The sequence below is a fragment of the Miniopterus natalensis genome, chromosome 7 (assembly GCF_054644295.1).
Source record: "Miniopterus natalensis isolate mMinNat1 chromosome 7, mMinNat1.hap1, whole genome shotgun sequence".
Taxonomy (NCBI): Eukaryota; Metazoa; Chordata; class Mammalia; order Chiroptera; family Miniopteridae; genus Miniopterus; species Miniopterus natalensis.
In genome coordinates, this window is record NC_142087.1 from 10239153 (window position 1) to 10259792 (window position 20640).

General features: G+C 55.3%; 1 protein-coding gene across 1 annotated transcript in view; it reads right to left on the reverse strand.

Annotated features, from left to right (window-relative positions):
• The window catches only part of VSTM2L (V-set and transmembrane domain containing 2 like), a 32025-nt gene extending 11844 nt beyond the window's left edge, over window positions 1–20181 (reverse strand). Inside the window, exon 1 of the mRNA XM_087818552.1 lies at window positions 20061–20181. Within this exon, the coding sequence (XP_087674678.1) occupies window positions 20061–20181 (121 nt within the window). The remainder of the gene's footprint in view (window positions 1–20060) is intronic.
• Window positions 20182–20640: the final 459 nt, after the last annotated feature.

Below are 20640 nucleotides of genomic sequence, written 5' to 3' on the forward strand. Positions count from 1 at the left end.
CCACTGCACTGAGGAGATAACCCACCAGGTTGGGGGTCAGGCCCTGCCCACCTCCCCCAGGTCTCTCTGTCCTGTGAACATGCCTCTTCCCACCTCACTCTTGCCTTGGCTATTCCCAATGCCTGGAATGCTGTTCCCTTGGCCCCTCTTTGCCTGCCAAGCCACTCAAAGCTCAGCTCAAACCTGGCCCCGCAGAGAGGCGGACTGTCCTTGACCACCCAGAGTAGGTTCCCCCAGCCCCACCTCCAGCCACCCCGGTCACGTCACATGTCTGTTCACCGCATACGCTGACTGCCCATGAGGACAGGGACCCGGGGCTCCCCGGGGCTGCGTGGTTCCTGACAGTTAGTAGGGAGGTGCCCTGCGTGTGTGTGTGGAGCAGGTGGGCCATTCTCCATCATCTCAGGGCCTCCAGGTGCGGTGGGAGCCACACCTGCCTGCTGTCCCCACCTGGGCCCAGCTCCCCCAGCAAATCCCACGCAGACTATCCCCTGATCCAGCAGGAGCCGCACCCGCCCGCACCCCGCCACGCTGCCAGGTGAAGGAGAAAACAAGCCCCGCTTTACCCGTCGAAGGCCCCTCCCCACCATGTGTTCTGTCTCTCGTCTGTCTCTCCAAACACTGTCCTGAGCTGTAATTTCAATCCTTCCCTCTTCTCGGGACAGGTTATCTGGATTACAAAGGGGCCGGGTGGCATCTGGGCCACCCAGGAGCGTGGCCCCCATTAGCTCCCCCACCCGGCCCATAGCTGCTGCAGCCTCAAGGCCCCCCCAGCAGGGCAGAAACACCCGTGGAAGGGAGGGCTGAGGTGGGCTTCCTTGGGTGGGGGTGGAGGCTCCATCGGGGGGTGACCTGTGGAGGGACAGGGCTTCTGCTCACCCTCGTTCAGTCTCCCTCTGTCCACTGGCCTGCCCAAAATGACTGAAAATTCTGACCCTGGCCGCCAGCTCTTTTTACTGATCAGAGGCAGCAGTGTCTAGCCTGGGGCTGCTCAGCAGCCAGGGCCGGCAAGGTCAGGCCCCAGGCCCCAAGTCCTTGGCCAGGCCCTCTCACCCCAAAAAGCCTTGGTGGACCCACCACACAGCCGCCTCTGCCCTTGAATCCCAGGAATGGTCACATAGAGAGGACTGTCCAACAGAAACAGAAACAAATTCGAGGCATGCAGACTCTTTAAGTTTCTAGTGGCCATATTTAAAAAGTTAAAAAAGCCTGGCATGTGGCTTGGTGTTAGAGTGTTGGCCTGAGCACAGAAGGGTCTCGGGTTCGATTCTGGTCAAGGGCAGGTACCTGGGTTGCAGGTTCATCAATCGATGTCTCTCTCTCTCCCCTCCCCACCCCCCGTCCTCCTCTCTCTCTAAAAATCAATGGAAAAAAATATCCTCTGGTGAGGCTTAACAAAAAAAACAAACGTTTTTTTAAACAAGAGAAATAAATTTTAACATTTTAGTTAACCCAAAATATCCAAAATATTATTTCAAATAATAATAATCATTAATGAGATATTTTACATTCTTTTGTTTTGCTAAGTCTTGGAAATCCACTGTGTACTTTACATGATCACAACACATCTCAGTTTAGACCAACTACACAGCCGGTGCTCAGGGCCATGTCTGACTGGCATCCCAGCAGGCGAGGACTCAGAGCCAGCCTCAGCTTCTCGCCCCTCCCATGTCCCCACTGCTCAGAGGTGGCAGCCAAGGCCCAGTGCCAGGGAGTGACTCTTCCAAGGCAACTCTTAGAGCCTGCATTTGAACCCAGGTTTGTCTGGCTCCCAAGCCCGTAGTCTTCCCATAGAATTCAAACTCTTGCTGGTTATAGAGCTCTTTTTCCTTAAAAAGAAACAGTCTGAAGTGGCCAACCTTACAGGGTCCTGTGGGGCAGAAGGGGGGGGGGGGGAGGTGTCTGTTTTATTCTGAGTGCAAGGCCTGGGCAGGCACAGAGGAGACATTTCACCCAGCCTGAGGCCAGCAGGGAAGGCTTCCCAGAGGAGGTGTTGCCCAGATAGTCCTGAGCCAGGAAGCGGGGGACACTTTTGGTCAGAAGATGGAGAAAGAGTCTGGCTCCAAGAAATCATGGAACCAGGTAAGTTGGTGTGGGTGTGGCCACCAGCTCTTCCCACAGTGGGCTCTGGTCCCAAGCTCTGATTCCCTCTGACCCTGCCAGGAGCTGCCTAGGTGGGGTGGGGTGGGGAAGGCCCCCTTAGAACCCACTGGCCCCAACCTTAGTAGTGAAGGGGGCAGTATGTTTGCATACTGTCAAGTGGGGAAACTGAGGCTCTGTGCATTTGATGGCATATCTGAGTCTCCCTGTTCACAGATGGCAACATGAAGGCCTGTTCCAGGCACCGCCCCAGGATCCCCCGCCATCACTCAGGGAGAAGCCGGGTGTCCAGGAAAGCATCCGGAGTGCAGGACTGGGAGCCAGGGATGGAGGACAGAGCCTGTTTCTGCCAACAGACTTGCTGTGTGACCTTGGGAGAATCTCTCCTCCTCTCTGAGCCTCAGTTTGCTCCTCTGTACAATGGGGATTAGAATTCATGGACCGAGAACCCCACCAGCTCAGACAATCTGAGAGAGAAAGTAATGTATGTCCTAAGAGCAGAGCCCTGGACACTGGGAAGGGGTGGTCGCTTCTACTTGGGGGAAGGGAAGCTTGAGAGAGGAGGAGGTGGCATGTCAGCCAGGCCCTGAAGGATGTGTGGCAGAGGCAAGAAGGAAGGGAGTGGTGTGAGCCAAGGCAGAAAGGGAAAGCCAGAGAGCCTTGTTTAAAAATAAAAATCCACACCATTTGTTGAGCATCTGCTGCATACCTAGCACTATGCAGACACTGTGTCTCTATTACACTTTAATCCACTCACTCCCATTCGACAGGTGAGGAAAATGAGACTCGGAAAGATGGCATGACTTGCCCAAGATTCACACACAGCTGGGTTTTGAACCTACATCTGACCAGTAATTGTGACCAAGACCCAGGCAGGGGTCCACAGGCATCCATCAGAACCTGGTCTGAATTATCAGGTGAAATTCAGCCGCCGGGCTCCACACGTCTGCATCCCACTTACACACCTCTAGAGAAGGGCAGCTCAGTTCCTCCCACCTCCACTGAAAGGGGGCAGCTCTGACTGGCAAGAGGGTCTTGCTCCCTCTCCTAACTCTGAGCAGGGACATCGTCTCAGCACCAGAAACGGGTAGGTGATCAGTCCTAACTTGGATGATGACGATACAGTAATAAACTAATTAATACAGAGTCCTTGCTTCGTGCCAGACACTGAGCCAAGCACTTTACACACATTTTCTCACGCTCCCACTGCCATGCCATGGAATCGGTGTGATCATGATGATGCCCATTTTTCAGGTGGGAAAGCTGAGGCTCAGAGAGGTTAAGAGTCAGTCGGTAGTTACATTTGCACCCAATTCAAGAGGACTCTAGACCTTGCTCCTGTAGCTCCTCTTCCCGATCCCCCACCCCCACCTCCTCCCTCCAGCTGCCCAGACCCCCAATCTCCACATTAGCATCCTTGCTGAGTTTAGGACATAAAATCCATCTCTCCTCTTTGACTTCCTCCTGTCCCCAAGCCCTCCTCCCTGCCAGGTAACTCCCTGCAGCCAGTCCCCTGGGAGGCAGGTATAATTATAGATTTTTGTGAAGGATGCAATTGTGTTCTCCAGCCCCAGGGCCCGAGCAGGGCTGGGCTCTCTGGGAAGACAATTAAAACCGGTGTCCACAAATTAGGATTCTGCAGGAGGAGAAAGAGGCTCATTGTATGCAACATCTTCTTCCTTTCTGCTTTTAATTGGGGGGGGGGGGGTATTTAACAACCCCAGGCCCAGTTATCAGGGCATCACCTTCAGGAAACAGCTCGTGACCCTGGCCCTAGTAGCTTGGTTTCACTTCTGGGAAAGGCAGGGGATGACCTGGAAGATCTTTCCTGCCCTTCAAGAGCAGGGCCCTGACCTCCTTCTTAACCTTTCAGACCCTGGGCTATCTAGGGCTTTGCCTTCAGGTCTGGGTTCAAATCCTGTTTCCTCCACCCCCTAGCTGTGTAACCAGGACAAGCCCCTCTACCTCTTTGAGCCTCGGGTTCTCTCTGAAAAAAGGAGAGAATGAGAGGATGCAGGGGAGGGCAACATACGCCTCATGGACATAGTAGGCGCTCAACAAACAGCATTGCTCTCTCTCACCTTCTCGCTCAAATTCTATCTTCTCCAGAAAGGCTTTAAAGATGCTTCCTTATAACCTCATTAGGCTATGCAGTGGACACAACATCTGCATTTCACTCACGCCTGGGCCCCATGGCCTCTCATCCACCAGTCCAGTCCCTGCTCTCCTTCCTCATTTCTCCCCCAAGCAGCCAGTGGGACTCACTAGGGGCTTGTCTGGCAAAGACAGTCCCAGCCCAGCCCCCAACTCCCTCTGTCTCTGAGCTCAGATTCCCCATCCCAGACCCTCTGGTTCAGCCCCTAATCTCCTTTCCCTCTGCACAGTCCTCCCTGCTGTACCGATCTTCAAATCTGGTTTGAGGCTGCTTCCTCCAGGAAGCCTACAGGAACTGCACCCCAGCCCACCCATCAATCTTTGCCAGAGCGAGAACAGGAGGACTGACTGGTGGCGGGAGCAGCTCCTAGTCGGGGGAACGGAGGCAGAGCTGGAGCTAGAGAGAGGCAAAGGGAAGAGAGCAGGAGAACCAGTGGCCCTGCAGGCCCTTGGCTACCCCTCCACCCAGGCCCTCCTTGGTAGCCCCTGATGGTCTCCGAGTCCTCCTCTCCCTGCCCCACTAGAGTGTGTTAGGTCACAGGTAAGTGAGGTGTCTGCGTTTCCCCCCAGCCTGGGAGCTGCCCCAGGCAGGGCCCCTGCATTTTCCTGCATGGAGCAGGCATGTAGGAGGCGCTATTAGCCATGTGCTGAATAAATAAAGTGAGAAAGAAATGTCAGGCAGAAACCCAGAGAACTTAAGTTAGAAACTAATAAAAAAACAAGAATAAAAAAGGTAGTCATCACTCATTCATCCAGTTGCTCATTCACACAACATTTATTAGGCACTTACTATGGGCCAGACTAGAGATTCTGGGGGGATTGCACTCACAAAGGAGGGATGGGGACAGATATATGGGCACAGGCAACCAGGGAGGTCCTGATCAGGCCCCAGAAGGACAGCCCCCCTCACCCTCCCTCCTTGTGGCCCTCAGGACCACGGTGCCCAAGCCCACCTTGGCCGACATGGGCCCAGCCGAGGGGCTGCCCAGCCAAACAGGTAGGTAAGCTGGCAGCTCCCCGAGAGAGCCCATAAAGCTGTCATGTGAAATGCCACCAGGGCAGTAAACAAATGCTGGTGGTACAGAAAGGGCCACGGCTGCTTCACCGGCAGATCCCCACCCTGTCCAACCTTAAGGTCTACTGACCAGCCCCAGCAACCCTATGGGATCATCTTTCTGCTCAGAGGCCCTCAACAAGTCAGAAAGTTGATGTGCTTGATCCCACATAACCCTCACAGCAACCCCAGGGTGCAAGGGCCATTGTCCCTTCATTACAGGTGGAGAAACCAAGGCTCAGAGAACAGGGAGGCGATCGGGGCCAGCCCCCTGCCCCGGTGTTAAAGGAAGGAACCCGCCTCTGTGCCAGACACTGTACACAGGACCCTACTTCACTCTCCCAATGACCTGATGAGGTGCTTCTGTTTACTGTCAGCCCCATTTCACAGGAGGAGCACCAAGGCTCAGAGAGGATGTGTTGGTGCCTGAGGTCACACAGGGCGAAGAAACAAAGTCAGATTTGAACCCCAAGGCTGACTGCAAGTTTCCAGGCCAAAAGCTGAGTCCTCTCTAAGCTCCCGCTCCCCTTCCCCTTCAGCATTAACAAGTGTGACTCTGGGGGGGCGATTTCCAGAGAGCCTGCTCGGTGCCCAACTCAGCTGGGTACTGGGGCTGGAAGGGTGTGTAGCCCCCCCTTAACTCCCAGCTGGGAGGCTGGATAGGGGGAAAGGATAGAGGGAGTGTTTAATGAAGCCCCAGATTATCTATGAATCTCACTGCACCCCTGAAATCAGGAGATATAAAATGTCCATTAGAGGAGCAACTAGATAAGCGGATGGAAAAGCCGCCAGGGACCAAGAAAGCAGGCAACAGCCAGAGCCCCTCCCCCCAGGGAAGGGTGCAGAGAGGCTGAGCCCCTGGGAGGCACTGAGTGTCCTCTTTCCTCCTGGGTGGCCTCTGGCTCGGCCGGCCACCTGCAGCAAGAGGACTGGAGGTGAGAGCCAATGAAAGGCTGTTTCCTCTTGGAGTGGACACATTTCCTCTTCTCCAGAAATGGAGAGGGGGCCATTGTGTACAAAAGCTCACGGAATTGCAGTGTGCGTGGAGGGAACTCGCCGGCTTCGGCACACAGCAGAAGCTCAAGAACAACCCCTACCCTGGGTCAGGCTCTGTGCAGGGCTCCCAGGATGCTCAGGCCAGGCCCTGGCCCTCAAGGAGCCCACCATCCACAGGAGACACACACACCAGTGACTGCTGTGTGGACAATGGCCGGGCCTGAGCCTGGATCGCCACGTACAGCTGTTCAGGGTGTGCATTACTCACACACAGTCGTGCAAGGTGCTAGGGCGAGGAGAGGATGGGGCAGGCCCGTGTGCACAGAGTCAGGGAAGGCTTCTAGGAGGAGGGGGCATGCTTGAACTTGAAGGCTGAGAGGGATCTGAACAGTCAGGGGGAGCTCAGAGCAGGAAAGGGCATACCCGAGAGAGGGGTTCCCAAGCTCAAGCTCTTGGGGACCACCTTTGCCGTTTCTGCAGGATTTCTGTACCACCTGCACTATAATTTACTTGATGTTTATTTTCAAAGCATCTTTCCCTTTTTACTTAAAAAATTTCAGCTTAAAAGGAGACTTTTATTACTGCCATAAACGAAAAATCAGCATCACTTGCCATAAATAGAGGGTAAGTGTAAAAATAAACACTATGAAAACCAAACAGCATTCGTAAATTCTAGCCAGGAAAGGTTGTTTATTGAAGGCTACATGCCTCAGTCTCCACTTTCTCTCATTAGCAAGGGAGATAGGCGAGAGTGAGGCGTCAAGCTCAGAGCAGCGCCAAGCAGGGACTCTCTCTTCTTGATGCCAAGGGGTTGGGGATGCAGGTCCTGCTGCAGGTGGGCGCTGGCTTCGGCCACTGGCCCAGTCCCACCGCACGACCTCGCCTGCGCCGCCGCTATACCTGGAGCCTTCCCAGCACTCGGCGACCAGAACCCCACCAGTTCCTCCAGTCTGGCTCACGGCGCCGCATCCCGTCTGCTCGCCATGTGGCTCCCTGTGCCTTGCTCGTGGGGAGGACTAGCACCTATTTTAGGGGCTGGGGGTCTGAATGCATGCCCGTGGAATGAATGAACGAAGAAATGAACGGAGGACCCCCTCTGGTCCGTGCTGCTCAAACCTGGGAAGGAGCTCCCCAAGACGCTGACTTCCCTCCCCCACGTGGGGAAACAACATTACTTTTGTCTTAAAACAAACATGAATATATTATGGACTAGAATACAGAATTTATGAATTTTGAATGAAATACGAGACATCGAAGAAATGCTGGCCCTGGTGGGAGCTGTTTCCTCTCCTGCTGGGTGAACCCTCAGTCAGGGGCCTCTGTCCCACACAGTCCGAGGCCTTGTTATCTCTGCAGCCTCAGGGTCCTCAGACCATGCTCTGTGCACAGGAGTGTTGACAAGGGGACTAGGAGGAAAGAGGGGGAATGGGAGAGGGCGGAGCCCAGGATTTACAGGTGAAGATGCTAAGTTGCAGGCACCCTGACTTGCTGTGTGGCTTTTATGTAAGTTGCTTCACTTCTCTGAGCTTCAGTTCCCACATGTGTCATGGCTTAAAGCCTTATTTTGAGGATTCAATGAACTAAAGCAGGTCAAGAGCCTGTTTCAGGGTGTAGGACACAGTGGAGCCTCAGCACCTGGTGGCACCCACTCCCTGCTGAGTCTCAGATACACACAAGCACGTTCGCCCAGGTGGGGTCCCTGCCCAGCCCCGGCTGATTGAAGAGGGGAGCTGCCCCACCCAATACAAATTAAAATAGCTAACATTTTGAGCACTTATTGTGCACTAAGCACCTGGTGATGCTGTGCCTCAGTTTCCTCATCGATAAAATAGAGATAATTACAACTACTCCAAAGAGTTATTGTAAGGATTAAATGCATTAAGATTTACAAAGTGCAATGCCTGGCACAGATTATTTGCTGTAGAGGTGTTTCCTTATTTAATTAGTTTCAATTGAAGTGAAATTCACATAACATAAAATTAACAATTCTAAAGTGAACAAATTAGAGGCATTTAGTGCATTCACCTATATCTTATCCCCAAATGTTTTCATCACCCCAAAAGGAAACCCTGTCCCATTAAGCACTCTCCTATCCTGGCAATCACCAGTCTGCCTTCTGTCTCCATGGAGTTGCCTAAGCTGGGTTTCACATAAATGGAATCATAAAATCTGTGGTCTTTTGGGACCACAGATTTTGGCTTTTTTCACTTAGCATAATGTTTTTGAGGTTCATCCACACTGTAGCGCATATCATGTTGTATTCCTTTTTATAGAAGTGTTTTTTGAATAAAATAAAATATCTCACTAAACCCCCAAAACAATGATAAAGTAGCCACTATCATCATTCTCCTTACAGAGGGGGAAACTGAGGCACAGAGAGGCTTGGCACTTGCTTAGGTCCCCTGCCAGCCAGCCCGGACACAGCCAGGAGGGCAGTGCTGGCACCTGGGGCTGGGGGCAGGGTGCCTCCCAGGACCACGGGCACATATTGAGGGAGATGGCAGTGGAATTGGGGACCTGGGAAGATTTGAGGAGAGTGAAAATATCCTGGCACTTGCAGGAGTGTGGGAGTTGAGCAGGTTTCCCCAGTGGAATTCCCGCCCCCGCTTCCCACAAGTCTGGGCTACAGGGAGTGAAAGGCGTAGGGAGAGAGGCAAGTGTGGGAATGTGCGGGGACCCAGCGCGGGAAAAGGCACACAGGCATGTCTTCTCATCACCTGCACATCCCGCAAAGTCAGTGGGGTGAGCCTAGCGCACGGATGGCTAGTGAGGTGGGGCCGGGATTTGAGCCCAAAGCCCAGGCAGGTGCTCATCCAGGCTGCCTGCCAGAGGCAGAGAGGGGGTGAACAGAGGAAGCAAAGGGAGGCTGCGTCAGCCACAGGGATAAGCAGGTGCCCAGAACCCCAGAAAGGAGCATCCCCAGATCCACTGAGAAGAAAGAAAAGTGAGAGATGTGGGGAGGCACACAGGGTGGAGCCAGGAGGGCCAGGGCCATGGAGAACAGAGCAGAAGGGGAGAGGCAGAGGTGACGGGACCAGAAAACCAGATGCAGAGATCAAGAAGAGGGGAGAAACTGAGGCAGATCCCAGGGATGCTCCAGAGCAGAACAGGTTGCCCAGCAGTCAGGGGCAGACAGCAGAGTGGCCACGCTGTCCCTCCCCTGCAGGACCTGGCCTGGATGAAAGCCAGTCCCCCACTTCCCAGTCTCTCTCACTCCTGCCCAGTTGTGTTTGGGAAACCCCGAGACTGCGGCAGCAAATATGTGGGTTCTGGAACCAGGCTGACCCAGATTTGAATTCCAGATTTGAACCTCAGATTTGACCCAGATTTGAACCCCAATCAGGTTGACCTAGATTCTCATGGTGGGCCAATCTCCGAGCCTCAGTTTTATCTGTAAAATGGGTGCTGTGGGGATTCAATGGGATCGTACATCCCTGTAAATGTCTGGCATGCTGTGGGCTCCATGGAGCCTCGTCATGGTGGTGATGAATCAGGTGGTGACCATCAGGTGCTGCTCAAGCGGCCTCCCACTGGGTGGTCTTGCTCCAGCTTCTCCACCCGCAAAGCTCCCACCTCCCTTTCCTCACCTAGAAGACTAGCCTGGCCTAGGCCTTTTCAAGCACAAGGACTATTCTAGAACCAGAGAATCCCTAGTTGAAGGGTTCTGCCCCTCCCCAGGGCCTTTGCACTTACTGTTCCCTCTGCCTAAGAGGGGCCATAACAGAAAGCAGCAGAGCCGGGTAGGGCTTGGGCCCCCCAGCGCCTAGCTGGAGGTCAGGGACCACTCCTAGGGTCTCTGGGGGCATAAAGAGACCAGCTGGTGAGTCCCAGAGGCCTTCCCATCAGCTGACAGCCAGCCTGCCCTCCCTCCGAGCCTCTGCCTGCCTGAAACCATTAGCGCCGCTTCATTTTGAGCGCTATTTCCACTGCCATGCGCTCTGGCCGCTGGGCCTCCATTAGGGACCCTTTCCCGGGGCCGATGACAGCCAGCAAACAGCTCCCCAGCGAGCTGGCTGTAATTGCTGCCGCCTCCGAGGCCGGAAATAATTTTTTTAAAACCTCACAAAGCAAAACAGACACCCTGCCCTCTGCTCTCGCCTTCCCCGCCCTCAGTCAGGAACCAAGCCCTAGGGTTCTAAGAAAGGGGGTCATTCAAGACCCCCAACCCCATGAGACACCCTCAACATGCCGGGCTGAGGGGAAACAAAGTTTGGGCTCTGCTCCCTTGCTCTAAACTAGGTGTGGGGCCCCTGGCCTACTGCACCCCTCTAGGCCTCGGCTTCTTCCTCTGCAAGACGGGTATGTTGATGGGTGCCCGGGGGCCCTGATGGGGTGACCACGATGAGGCCCTGCCAGGAGGTCGTGGGCCTCTCTGAGGAGCTACATGAGCCATGAAGGAGAGACCCAGAGGCAGGAGGGGTCGGAAGAGAGGCTGCCAGGGGAGGAAATTGCTTGGGAAAAGGTCCTGAGGAGGAAGGAGCTAGGTGTGCTCAAGCACTAGAGAGGACACCAGTGCACTCTACACACACGCGTGCACCCCCCCCCCACGTTCCCATCATGCCCTGGACACTGCGGCTGGCCCAGCACCCTATGACCCACAAACTCAGCCCCTTCCCCAGCAAGCAGCCTCTCCATTACACACTCCACTCTCCAAGTCCCCACTCGCACAGCCATACCCACCCAAACACCAGCCACACCTTTTCCTTCCCCACCAAGGAAACTGCCGAGGCTGCCCCTGCCCTGGAGATCAAGACCAAGCTCCAAGGTCTGCTTCGCCAGATACACACCACTCTGCAAATGAAGCCCCTGCAAGCCCCAGGCCGTCAGGCCAAGCTCTCAGCCCTGGAGGTCCCTGATACTGGCTGAGAAAGAGGCCACCTCCCCCAAGACGTCTTCCTTGACTGCACCATGACACAGTGACCACGCTCACTGTAAACCTAAAGAGCCCTCCCTTGGGATGATTCACCTTCCCTCGCCATTTCTCAGGCTCTCCTCTCTGGTTTACTGTCCTCCATTATCCCACCCCCTGAAGACACGAATTCACCAAGGACTTGCTGGGGAAAGTGAATGAAGCTTCATTCTAGAGGCTGCCCCAGGTCACGGGAGAGGACTATGGGGGAGGGGAAGGATTCCAGGTTCACGCTTGGCCCTGCTGCACACTTGTCCTGTGACCTGAAACCAGCCCTGGCTCCTCTCTGGGCCTCAGTTTCCCCCTGTGAAATGAAGGCTGTTCCTCCTGAGGACCATGGGTGGGCTCTAGGGCCTCAACAAACCCCCTAAAACTCGGCAAAACAATGCGTCATTTTCCTGAGGAAATGATCCAGTTTTCATCAGATGCTCAAGAGGACTGTGATCTCCAAAACAGTTAGGAATCCCTAGTCTACACAACTCCAGGGTCCCTTGTAGCTTCACCATTTGGTCTTTCATTCTCCTGCTCACTTCATTCATTCAGCTGACATTTCTTGAGTGCCTGCTCCTTGTGGAAGTCATTATGATATACAGAATAAATGTATGTATAATCCAAGATGTCATCTGAAGAGAGGTGTGTGTGTGTGCGTGCGTCTCTGTGTGTGTGCGTGTCTGTGTGTGTGCACACGCAGAGAGACAGAGAGAAAGGGAAGACAGAGGTGAGAGGAGGGAGGGGCATGGATACAGCAGACAGAGCAAGGGACAAAGAAAGATGGAGAGAGATTTAAAGACAGAGATAGAAAGCTAAAGAGGAAGAGAGAGAGAAAGAGAGAGAGTGGCCCAGAGAGAGAGTGACAAACCAGTGGAAAGATCCAGAGTGCGGGACAGGCAGAGCATTTGCCACAGATGGGCACTGTCAGCCCCCCTAATTGATAGCTCTGAGCGAGGCCCCCTCTTCCAGCTCCAGCTCTAACCTTCCAGATGCTCCCAGAGCCTCTATGCTCTGTCCCAAGGGCAACAGCTTGCAGCGGGGTGGGGAGGCTGGTATGGAAGCAAAGGCTACTGGGCAGAGGAAACCAGCCTGGCCGAGATGCTGAAGGACCACCCAGGCTCCTTCCCACCCAAACGCACTCGCTCCACACATTCGCTCAGACGAAAACACCAGCCCCTTGTAGAACGTCCAGGCAGGTGCCCCCAGGGTCCCACGCATGCCCCCAGGTCTCCCCACTCCCCACTGGCAGTGCTGGACTTAGATCTAGGAGCCTAGACTCTCAGACCCATGCTCCTGCAGCCAGACCCAGGCCTCTCAGCACCTTGGCATTGTGAGCTCTGAGAGTCCAGGGCGCCACCCTGGAACAAAGCACCTGCCCGTACGCCCACCTGCCTTGGCAGCCAGGAGCAGGGCAGATGAGCGGGTGGAGAGCTTCAGCTCTGCAGTCGCACAAGCTGAGCTCAAGCCTGGCTTTGCCATTCAACAACTGTGTGCCTTCAGGCAAGTGGCATCATCCCTGTAAGCCTCAGTGTCCTGGTCTGTAAAATGGGAGCACCCTCCTCATGGGGCGCATGAGGATTAAATGAAAGTGGGGAGAGGAGGGGGGAGGCACAGAAAATGCTTGATGAGCGCTGGCTGGTATTTAGGTTCACAGACCTCCGAAGGCCACTGAGCGCTGAGCACCAAGTGCTGGGTGAATTCCGTGCCACCATGGGCCCCATCCTCAGTGCTGATTGGACAGCAAAAGGTGGGGCTTGGAAGAATTCGAAGCACTTTGAGCTTGAGCCACTCAGCATGGTTTAGGTGGGGAAACTGAGGCCCAGGGAGGGGCAGGGACCTGCCAGCCACCCAGAAGGCAGAGCAGGGGATGGTAAATAAAAGCCCAAGGCCCATTTCCCCTGCCCCAACTCTAGCACTTTAACTTGGAGCTGAAGTCCCAAAGGAGTCCCCGAACCCACCCCTCAACACGGCAGGCAGCAAAGGGCCCCACCGCCTGGTGTGAGGCTAGGCATCCTCTGAGTTGGGAGTTCCACCCACGTGGGCCCCTATCCCAGCACCAGCACTAGACTGCTGTGTGGCAGACAGGTCTCTATTAGCCACTCACTGTGTTCTCACTTCTGCCCACTCCACCAGCTTTGGTCCTTTGGGAAATAAAGCAGGAATCCCCTCTACAACATCTCCAACTAACAGCCGGCGGGGCCCAGCTTGCCCACGTTCGGTGGTGAGCAGTTCACTACTGAGCACCCTCACTGCCCGGGGCGAGCGCCCTTCCCCACTGAGCACCATCTCTGCTTCTTAACTCTTAGCACAATTTATGCATATATTTTATAGGTTTAGGTGTATGAACAAGAAACTTATCTGCCTTCTTCATTGATATGTCTCCAGTGGCTTAAAGAGCCTGGTACATGGCAGGCACTCAATATTTGGTGAATGAAGGAATGAATGAATGAATGAATGAATGAATGAATGAATGAATGAATGAAGAAACCTCCAACTCATGGCAGTAGCCCCTGTTAGGCCAGTGGTTTCCAGAATGACAAGTAGAGAGCATGAGGGGGAAGGGTGACCTGTGGCCGGCACATCCCCAGTTCTGTCATTCCCACACATGATGTGCCTGTGTGCCACCCTGCTATTATGACCTGAATGTTTTCCTATAAACTAACCCACTATTTTTTAATATCCCCATTAGTATCATTCTAAGCGATCATGTCTGTGAAATCAGTTTTTGATGTGCTGATTATATTTTCTAATCTACATTAAAGTAGATGCATAACTATTAAAATATAAGAGGTGTGTCTAGACTCTGTCTAAAATTATCTCTTAGGTAAGACCCAATCTTGCTGAGGGTTCCTGGGGGTCTTAAAGAAGGGTTTCAACTCGGGATGGTGGAGCGATTCCCAGAGACTTCTCCGCTGGCTCCCAGGAAGGGGTGGGGACGCAGCGGCAGGCAGGGGACCTGGAGGAGCAGCAGCCCCTCTGCCTCCCCAGCCCCACCTCACTTCTCCATAGGGCAGGCACCAGAGGGAACCAGTGGGTGGGCTGTGGATCCCAGGTCACCAGCTGGTAGAGGGGTGGATTTCTTCCCCCAGTGAGACCACCACCCTTTTTCTGATGGAAGAGTCCCATCAGGGTCTGGGAAAGGACACACCCTGAAACCCCATTACCCTCCAGGCTGTAGCATCTCATGCACCCCAGGGGGCTGGGCCTGGGTATCCCACTGCAAGGTGAAATCAGCCTTATCCACTCATGGATGATCTGGCCACAGGCAGTAAGAATGAGGAGGGGCTCCAATTTTGTGATTTTTCTACTGAAAAACTGGATTCCTTATGAAATTAAAATTACACGAACGTTTAAAACTACATTAACTTGGAATGAGCAAAAGTTTAAGAATTCGGACCCCAGACCTCTGCCTTGTGCTTCTTGCCATCTGTTCGTTACCTGCCACCTCCCTGTGCTGGGCATTGTAGTGGGTGCCAGGACACAGGGACTCTTGACCTGTCCCTGCCCTGGGGCCCCCAATCATTACAACACGAGGGTGGGGTGAGAGTGCCTGGATTCTGGCCCCCATGTGCCCAGCTGGCCCCAAACTCCCTTCGAGGCTGACTCTTCCCATAACCCCATCATCAGCTGCTTAGGTCTCCAAAGTCCAAGGTCATGGCCAAGCCCCAGGAGGTGGGCTTGTTTCATGCCACCACCTTTCCCCTCTTTCTGACACCTACGCTCATGTGGCCACTTAGGTCACTGTTCACACCACGTGCTCCCCCTCCCCTGCCATTTGATTTTTTTCAGCCTCAGAGGGCCTTTGGAAGGTCACGGAGAAAGGGTTTTGGTCTGGGTTTGCCGCTGCTGCTCCCCTCCCACACCCAGTGTGGAATGTGGAGGCCACCACGGTCCTTCCACCTCTCCCTCCTTCTCTCTGGGGGCCTCAACAGCTCTGTGAACAGAAACCTTGGAGCCACCTTCCTGGGTTCAGATCCAGGCTCCTACCCCTGCTAGGTGCATGACCTCAGGCAAGCCTTTTAGCCTCCCCCCCCCCCCCTCACCCCCAGGGAAAGTCCCTCCTCTTAGGCTTCTTCTGAGGATCAAAGGAGATGATGCCATTTAAGGCCCTCACATGACATTCAAACATTTGTTTCCGTATCTTTCTCTCCCCATTTGTACAGACTTGAATAAGGTGATTCCAAAAGTCAAATACTTCCCAGGAAATTTGGGGCAAATGCTCTCTAGCCCTTGGCCTCGGTCTTCCCTTCTGTGAAAGGGAATGACGAAGATGGTCCACGGGACCTTGCTGGCTGGATCTGGGCCTTGGTGATTCATTCCAAGAGCTCCATCTCCTGCCTTAGCAGCTGGTGGGTTGGAAGGGACCACTCTCCTATCGACCCTGATCGTGTCCGCTTGTAGGAGACTTCCCCCACACCCCCGCTGTCACCATGGCGATCGGCGAATTCCCCATCCTACTGTCCCCTCGCAGCTCCCCTTGCTTGGGGAGAGGCCACAGGAGCTGCTGATAGGCAAGGTGTCAAAACCAATTGGTGTGAAGGACTTGGGGAAAACCGTGTGTGAGGGCCAATTCCCCACAGGAGGCCAGGAAACCCTCAGCCCACGGCCGAGTGTTTACGGGCGTAATTGATAGAATAATCACTAACACCCGAGACAACGGCGGACACGTTTTTAACATCATAACCTTCGGAAGACAGTATTCAGTTGTCTCCATCTCCCAGCCACCAAACTGGCCAGCTTATTGACGGCGAGATACCAACAGTTCAGTAAGGAACATGAGAGAGCCAGAGTCATTTTTCAGTACACAGGCTGTTTGCCAAATGGCCCAGCAGCCCCCACCCCTCCCCCAGCGCCCCACTGCTCCCTCCTGGCAACAGAGAGAACCTCAGGACAGTGAATCACTCAATGGACAAAGCATCAGGCCAAGTCAGGATCTTTGTCTGCGCTAGGGTATATTAATAATTGAAGGTGCTGGCCTAGGTGTGTGAGTGTGTGTACGTGTGTGTGTGTGTGTGTGTGTGTGTGTGTGTGTGTGGCAGGCTGGGGTGGGAGAATAGATGTTTGTTGCAGCGGAAGGCTTCCTGGGGCTCCTCTCAAGGTCCACCTACCTACTCCGGCCTGGACCTCTCCCTCTCTTGCAAAACCAGACCAAACCAGCAGCGCCTGGCGCTAGACAATTTCCCACCCCTACATGTGTGAATACTTAAGACAGTGGCTCCCAAACTCCAGGCTGCAGGAGAATCAGCTGGGAAGCTTATTAAGATGCAGATTCCAGGGTTCCATAAACAATCATTTTGGCCAATGGGTCTGGGGAGAGCTTGGATCTGTCTGCATTTAATAAACATTCTGGGAGATTCCAAAGCAGGGAGTCTGCAAAGATCCGCACAACGATCCCCTTCTGGAGCCCTGCCCTGGACAAGTTCTGGAAGATTACTGGAGGAGTCCAGCCCAGCTGACTTTTTCTAACTTGCATGTGGCCTCAGCAAGATCTTGTCATCCTTCTGAGCAGCCAGTTCCTCTTGGTGGAACCCACTGCTTTACCAGTTCTCTAGGGAGCTGGAAGGGAGTGTGCTTGGATGGGACTGTGCAGGGGAAGAAGTCTTGTCGCATGACCTGCCAAGCCCGCCTCAAGGCTGCCCTGAAAGAAGCAGGCCCAGACCTGCCAGACACATCTTAATTCTAGGCACAGCTCTCTAGCTCTCTGTAGACTAAGTGACCTTGGGCAAGTCATTGGTCCTCTCTGAACCTCAGGATCCTCTCATGTCCAACTCCAGCCTTCCATGAACAATGTCAGTGTTAGTGAGTTAGTACTGGCAGGGTTTGGCAGCACCTAGCATACAGTAGGTGTTTCATAAATGTTAGTTCCCTTTCCTCCCACCCCTACCGTGCCCATGGCAGTGAGCTAACCCTTTTTGATCAGGAAAAATCAAGATAGCTGCTATTTATTGAGTACCTACTAGGAGCAGACACTGACCATCACCACCCCAGCCTCCAAATTCCTGATGCTTCCCCCTAAGGGCCATGCACCACTCATTCCCCATTCATTCCTCGTGCCTTTAAAAAGCCCTCTGTGAAGTGGGCTGAAGGGAGGTAGCAGGGAGATGGGAAGTGAGACAGATGTCCTTGAGGACCCATCTGACCACAGGCTCTCCTTGTGACAAGCCCTAGGTCAGGCAGGCAGAAGGCGCTACCCTGGCTGCCAGGCTGGGCTCTGATGGAGCCGGAGAGGTAAGCAGCCAGCAAGCAGTTGGAGTCAGTGGGCCTCTCCCCAGGAGCCCCGCTTCCAGCCTCCACCCCCACGCCAGACATGGAGACACCTTCCTAACCCGGCCACATCTCCTGAATCAGCGGAGGACATGCGGAGCCTCGGATAATGAACCGATCAGGCTCCAATCTGCTCAACAGCAATTTCTGGGCTTTTTCAGCACACACAGCTTTTATCAAATTGGTATTCTCCTCCTGAACACAAACGGCTTATTAGACATGACCCACTTATTCACCACGTCTCACTATCATTAATAACAGTTTCTTTTTGTGATTAAGCGAGTGGCTCCAAACCCTTCCTGTGGTGGCGAGCGCTTGGCCCCACAGAGGGGCAGCCGTGCCGGCTCCTCAGCAGCCACTACTCGGTGACTTTGAACCTTGCGATGTTGGGGAAAGGCAGTCTGGCCCCTGCAGAGTTGCCTGGGCTCCTCGTTTCTTGAGGGGCAAAAGGAGCCCCAAAGGGTGACTCACGTGCCCAGAGCCACATCGGCAGTCGGCAGTCGAGAAAAAGCCGGTTCCCCAGCAGTCTCCTGCATCCTTGCCACCTAGCCCCTCCTCCTCTGGGCCATGTAGCTGACCTCTCCAGGGTTCAGAGGGGACATTACAGCTGGTGGGACAGAGCGGTGCCCCTAAGCACACCAGGCACCGGTGGGCAGGTGGAAAGTGTCACACAAAGGAGAAGCTGGCTCCCCTGTAGGGGACCACCTCGGGTACTCAGGAATGAGAATGGCACCCAAATCCGGGGCGGTGTGGTGCTCCAGGGACTGGTGACCATACACCTCAGAGCCCCAGTCCTTGTATCTCCCGGGACCGCAAGCTCAGGAAAGCCCTTGCTTGGAAAACCCTCCTAGAGTAAGTTTCAACCGTGCCAAGGAAATGAGCGGAGCAAGGAGGGGAGCGGAAGGAGGAATTCCCAGCTTCCCTTGAATGGGAGGGAATCTGACAGGGAGATGAATGTCCTGGAAAAAGCGTTGTCTTTTCCGACAGGCCCTGGGGCCAGCCCCAGCTCAGCCACTCGTTCACTGTGTGACCTTGGGCAAGTCCCTTCTTTCTCTGAGCCTCGGCCTCTCCATCTATAAACTGAGGACTGGAACAATCCTCCTGTCTGCCACTGCTCCAAACAGATCGGTAGGAATCAGATGAGGGATACGAAGGGTGCATAAATGATACATAGAGCAGTCACTACCAAACATGGGAAGGCAGAGAGGGTGCAGGGAGTCATAGCTCTCAAAGAGCAGGGACCCCGAGGAGAGCTTCGGAACCCCCCATCCCCCCTGGAGCAATCCCACTCATTTGCCACACCTGAGTAAAGCCAAAGCCCTCTCTGATTATCTATTCCCACCCCCATTTCCCACCCCTGTCCCAGAGTTTACTCTTTCCCATTAGAATAAATCACCCAATTCTCGGCCCTCCGTGCAAACCTCCCCCAGCCCCGGGCATTCGGCGCCCAGCCCTGGCGCTCCAGCCTCCCCCACCAGACTGGGGGCCTCTGCAGGGAAGGGATGGATGGAGGAAGGGTCTCCATTTTATCTACACCCTGGTCCCCATACCAGAGCCTGGCTCACAGGGGACAGGGGCCCCCACAGCTGCCAGCCTCAGACAATCCAACTCTGCTGCCAACTTGGATTCCTCTGGGGCTGGAAGGAGCTCTGACACTTAGGCAACTAGTGCAGGAAATGCTTGCTCCCTGGCTCCCACGGCTGGAGTTGAGATTTCCCACATGCCAGTCCTCTGAGGCAGAAGATAATGGTGAGTGGTGGTACCCTGCAGAGGATGGCAGGGGCTTCCTGCTCACCCCAGAGGCAGACAGAAACATCTGGTCTCCTTTTTTCCCTTCCATGCCTTTGGTTGAAGCAGTGATCCCAACTATTCCAGTGTCTTGGAGGGGCTCCCACCAAGCCTCCGTCCCTGACATGCACCCACCCCACAGGGGCAGATGCAGCCCCAGGCTACCAAGAGGCAGGGTCTTCTGTCCCCCAGGTTTCCCAGCGGCAGAAGAGAGGCAGGGAAGGGCAGCTGGGGGGTTAAGCCCTCAAAGGGGAAAGGCAGATGGGCAGGGAGAGGTGGGTGAGCAAAGTGTGTTCACAAGTGTGTGTGTGTGTTTGCCAGTATGTCTGCAGGCGGGCAGGCAGGCAAGAGTTGTGCAGAGTGTGTGAGCCTAAATGCCAGCTGGCAGGGTGGGAGCCCACCGGCCATAGTGTGTGATGCGTGTGTAGTGGGCATAAGTGTGAGTGCTTCTGAGTGAGGAGGGGACCTGAGAAGGTGTCTGGAGATGTGTGAGGATAGTTGTGAGTGTGAGAAAGCAGTGCCGTGGCTGTGAATGTCTGTGTGGTCCTGGGGGGTGTGCATCGGCGAGAGTGGGTGCGGGGGGCGAAAGGGGCTCTCCGCGTGAGCCGGGTCCGCGTGCGCACGGGGTGCCCCCTCCTCCGCAGGGGTGGCCAGGGTGCCAGGGCAGGACCATGGACCCGGCAGAGGGCGCCGCGGGACGCCCGCCGCGGCGGCGCGGGCTCGAGCCTGGGGACCGCCAAGTTGGAGCGGCGCGGCCGGGTGGGGCTCGGTGGGGAAGTCCGCGGGGGCGGCGACCGAACTCACCGTGGCCGGAGACGTGGTTGTCCCAGGGCGCGTGGGCCGCGGGTCGCGTGGCGCCGCCGAGTTGCAGGAAAAGTGCCAGGTAGTGGAGGGCGCCCAGCGCCACCGCGAGCGGGGCCCCCATGGTGCGCGCTCGGGCCGGGGGCGCCGCCGCCTCACATCGGGGCTCGTGAGACCGCAGACCCCGCGCCCGCCGTCCCCTGCCGGGCACGGCCTGGCTGCCCGGCTGCGCCCGCCGCCCCTTGCCCGCTAAGCCCGGCGCGACCCGGCCCCAGCCCTCGCCGGCTCCGGCCCAGCCCCGGCTGCGGGCAGCGAGCGCACGCCCAGCCGGCCGCCTCCGACTGCGGGACTCTTCCCTTCCGCGGAAGGCCACCGCGCTCGGGGCCGCCGCACCCCCTCCCTCCCGCTCCCTCCCTCCCGCCCCGAGGAGGCGGCGGCGGAGGGATCTGCCGCTTGATTTATCATCAAAGTTTTGCCCAGGCTGGGATTTTTAAAGCGGTACCCGCAACTTTCCGCGCCCGAGAGCACAGGTAGGGGGCGGGGCGGGGTGGAGGAAGCCACCCCGGGGACCCGGTTCCCGCAA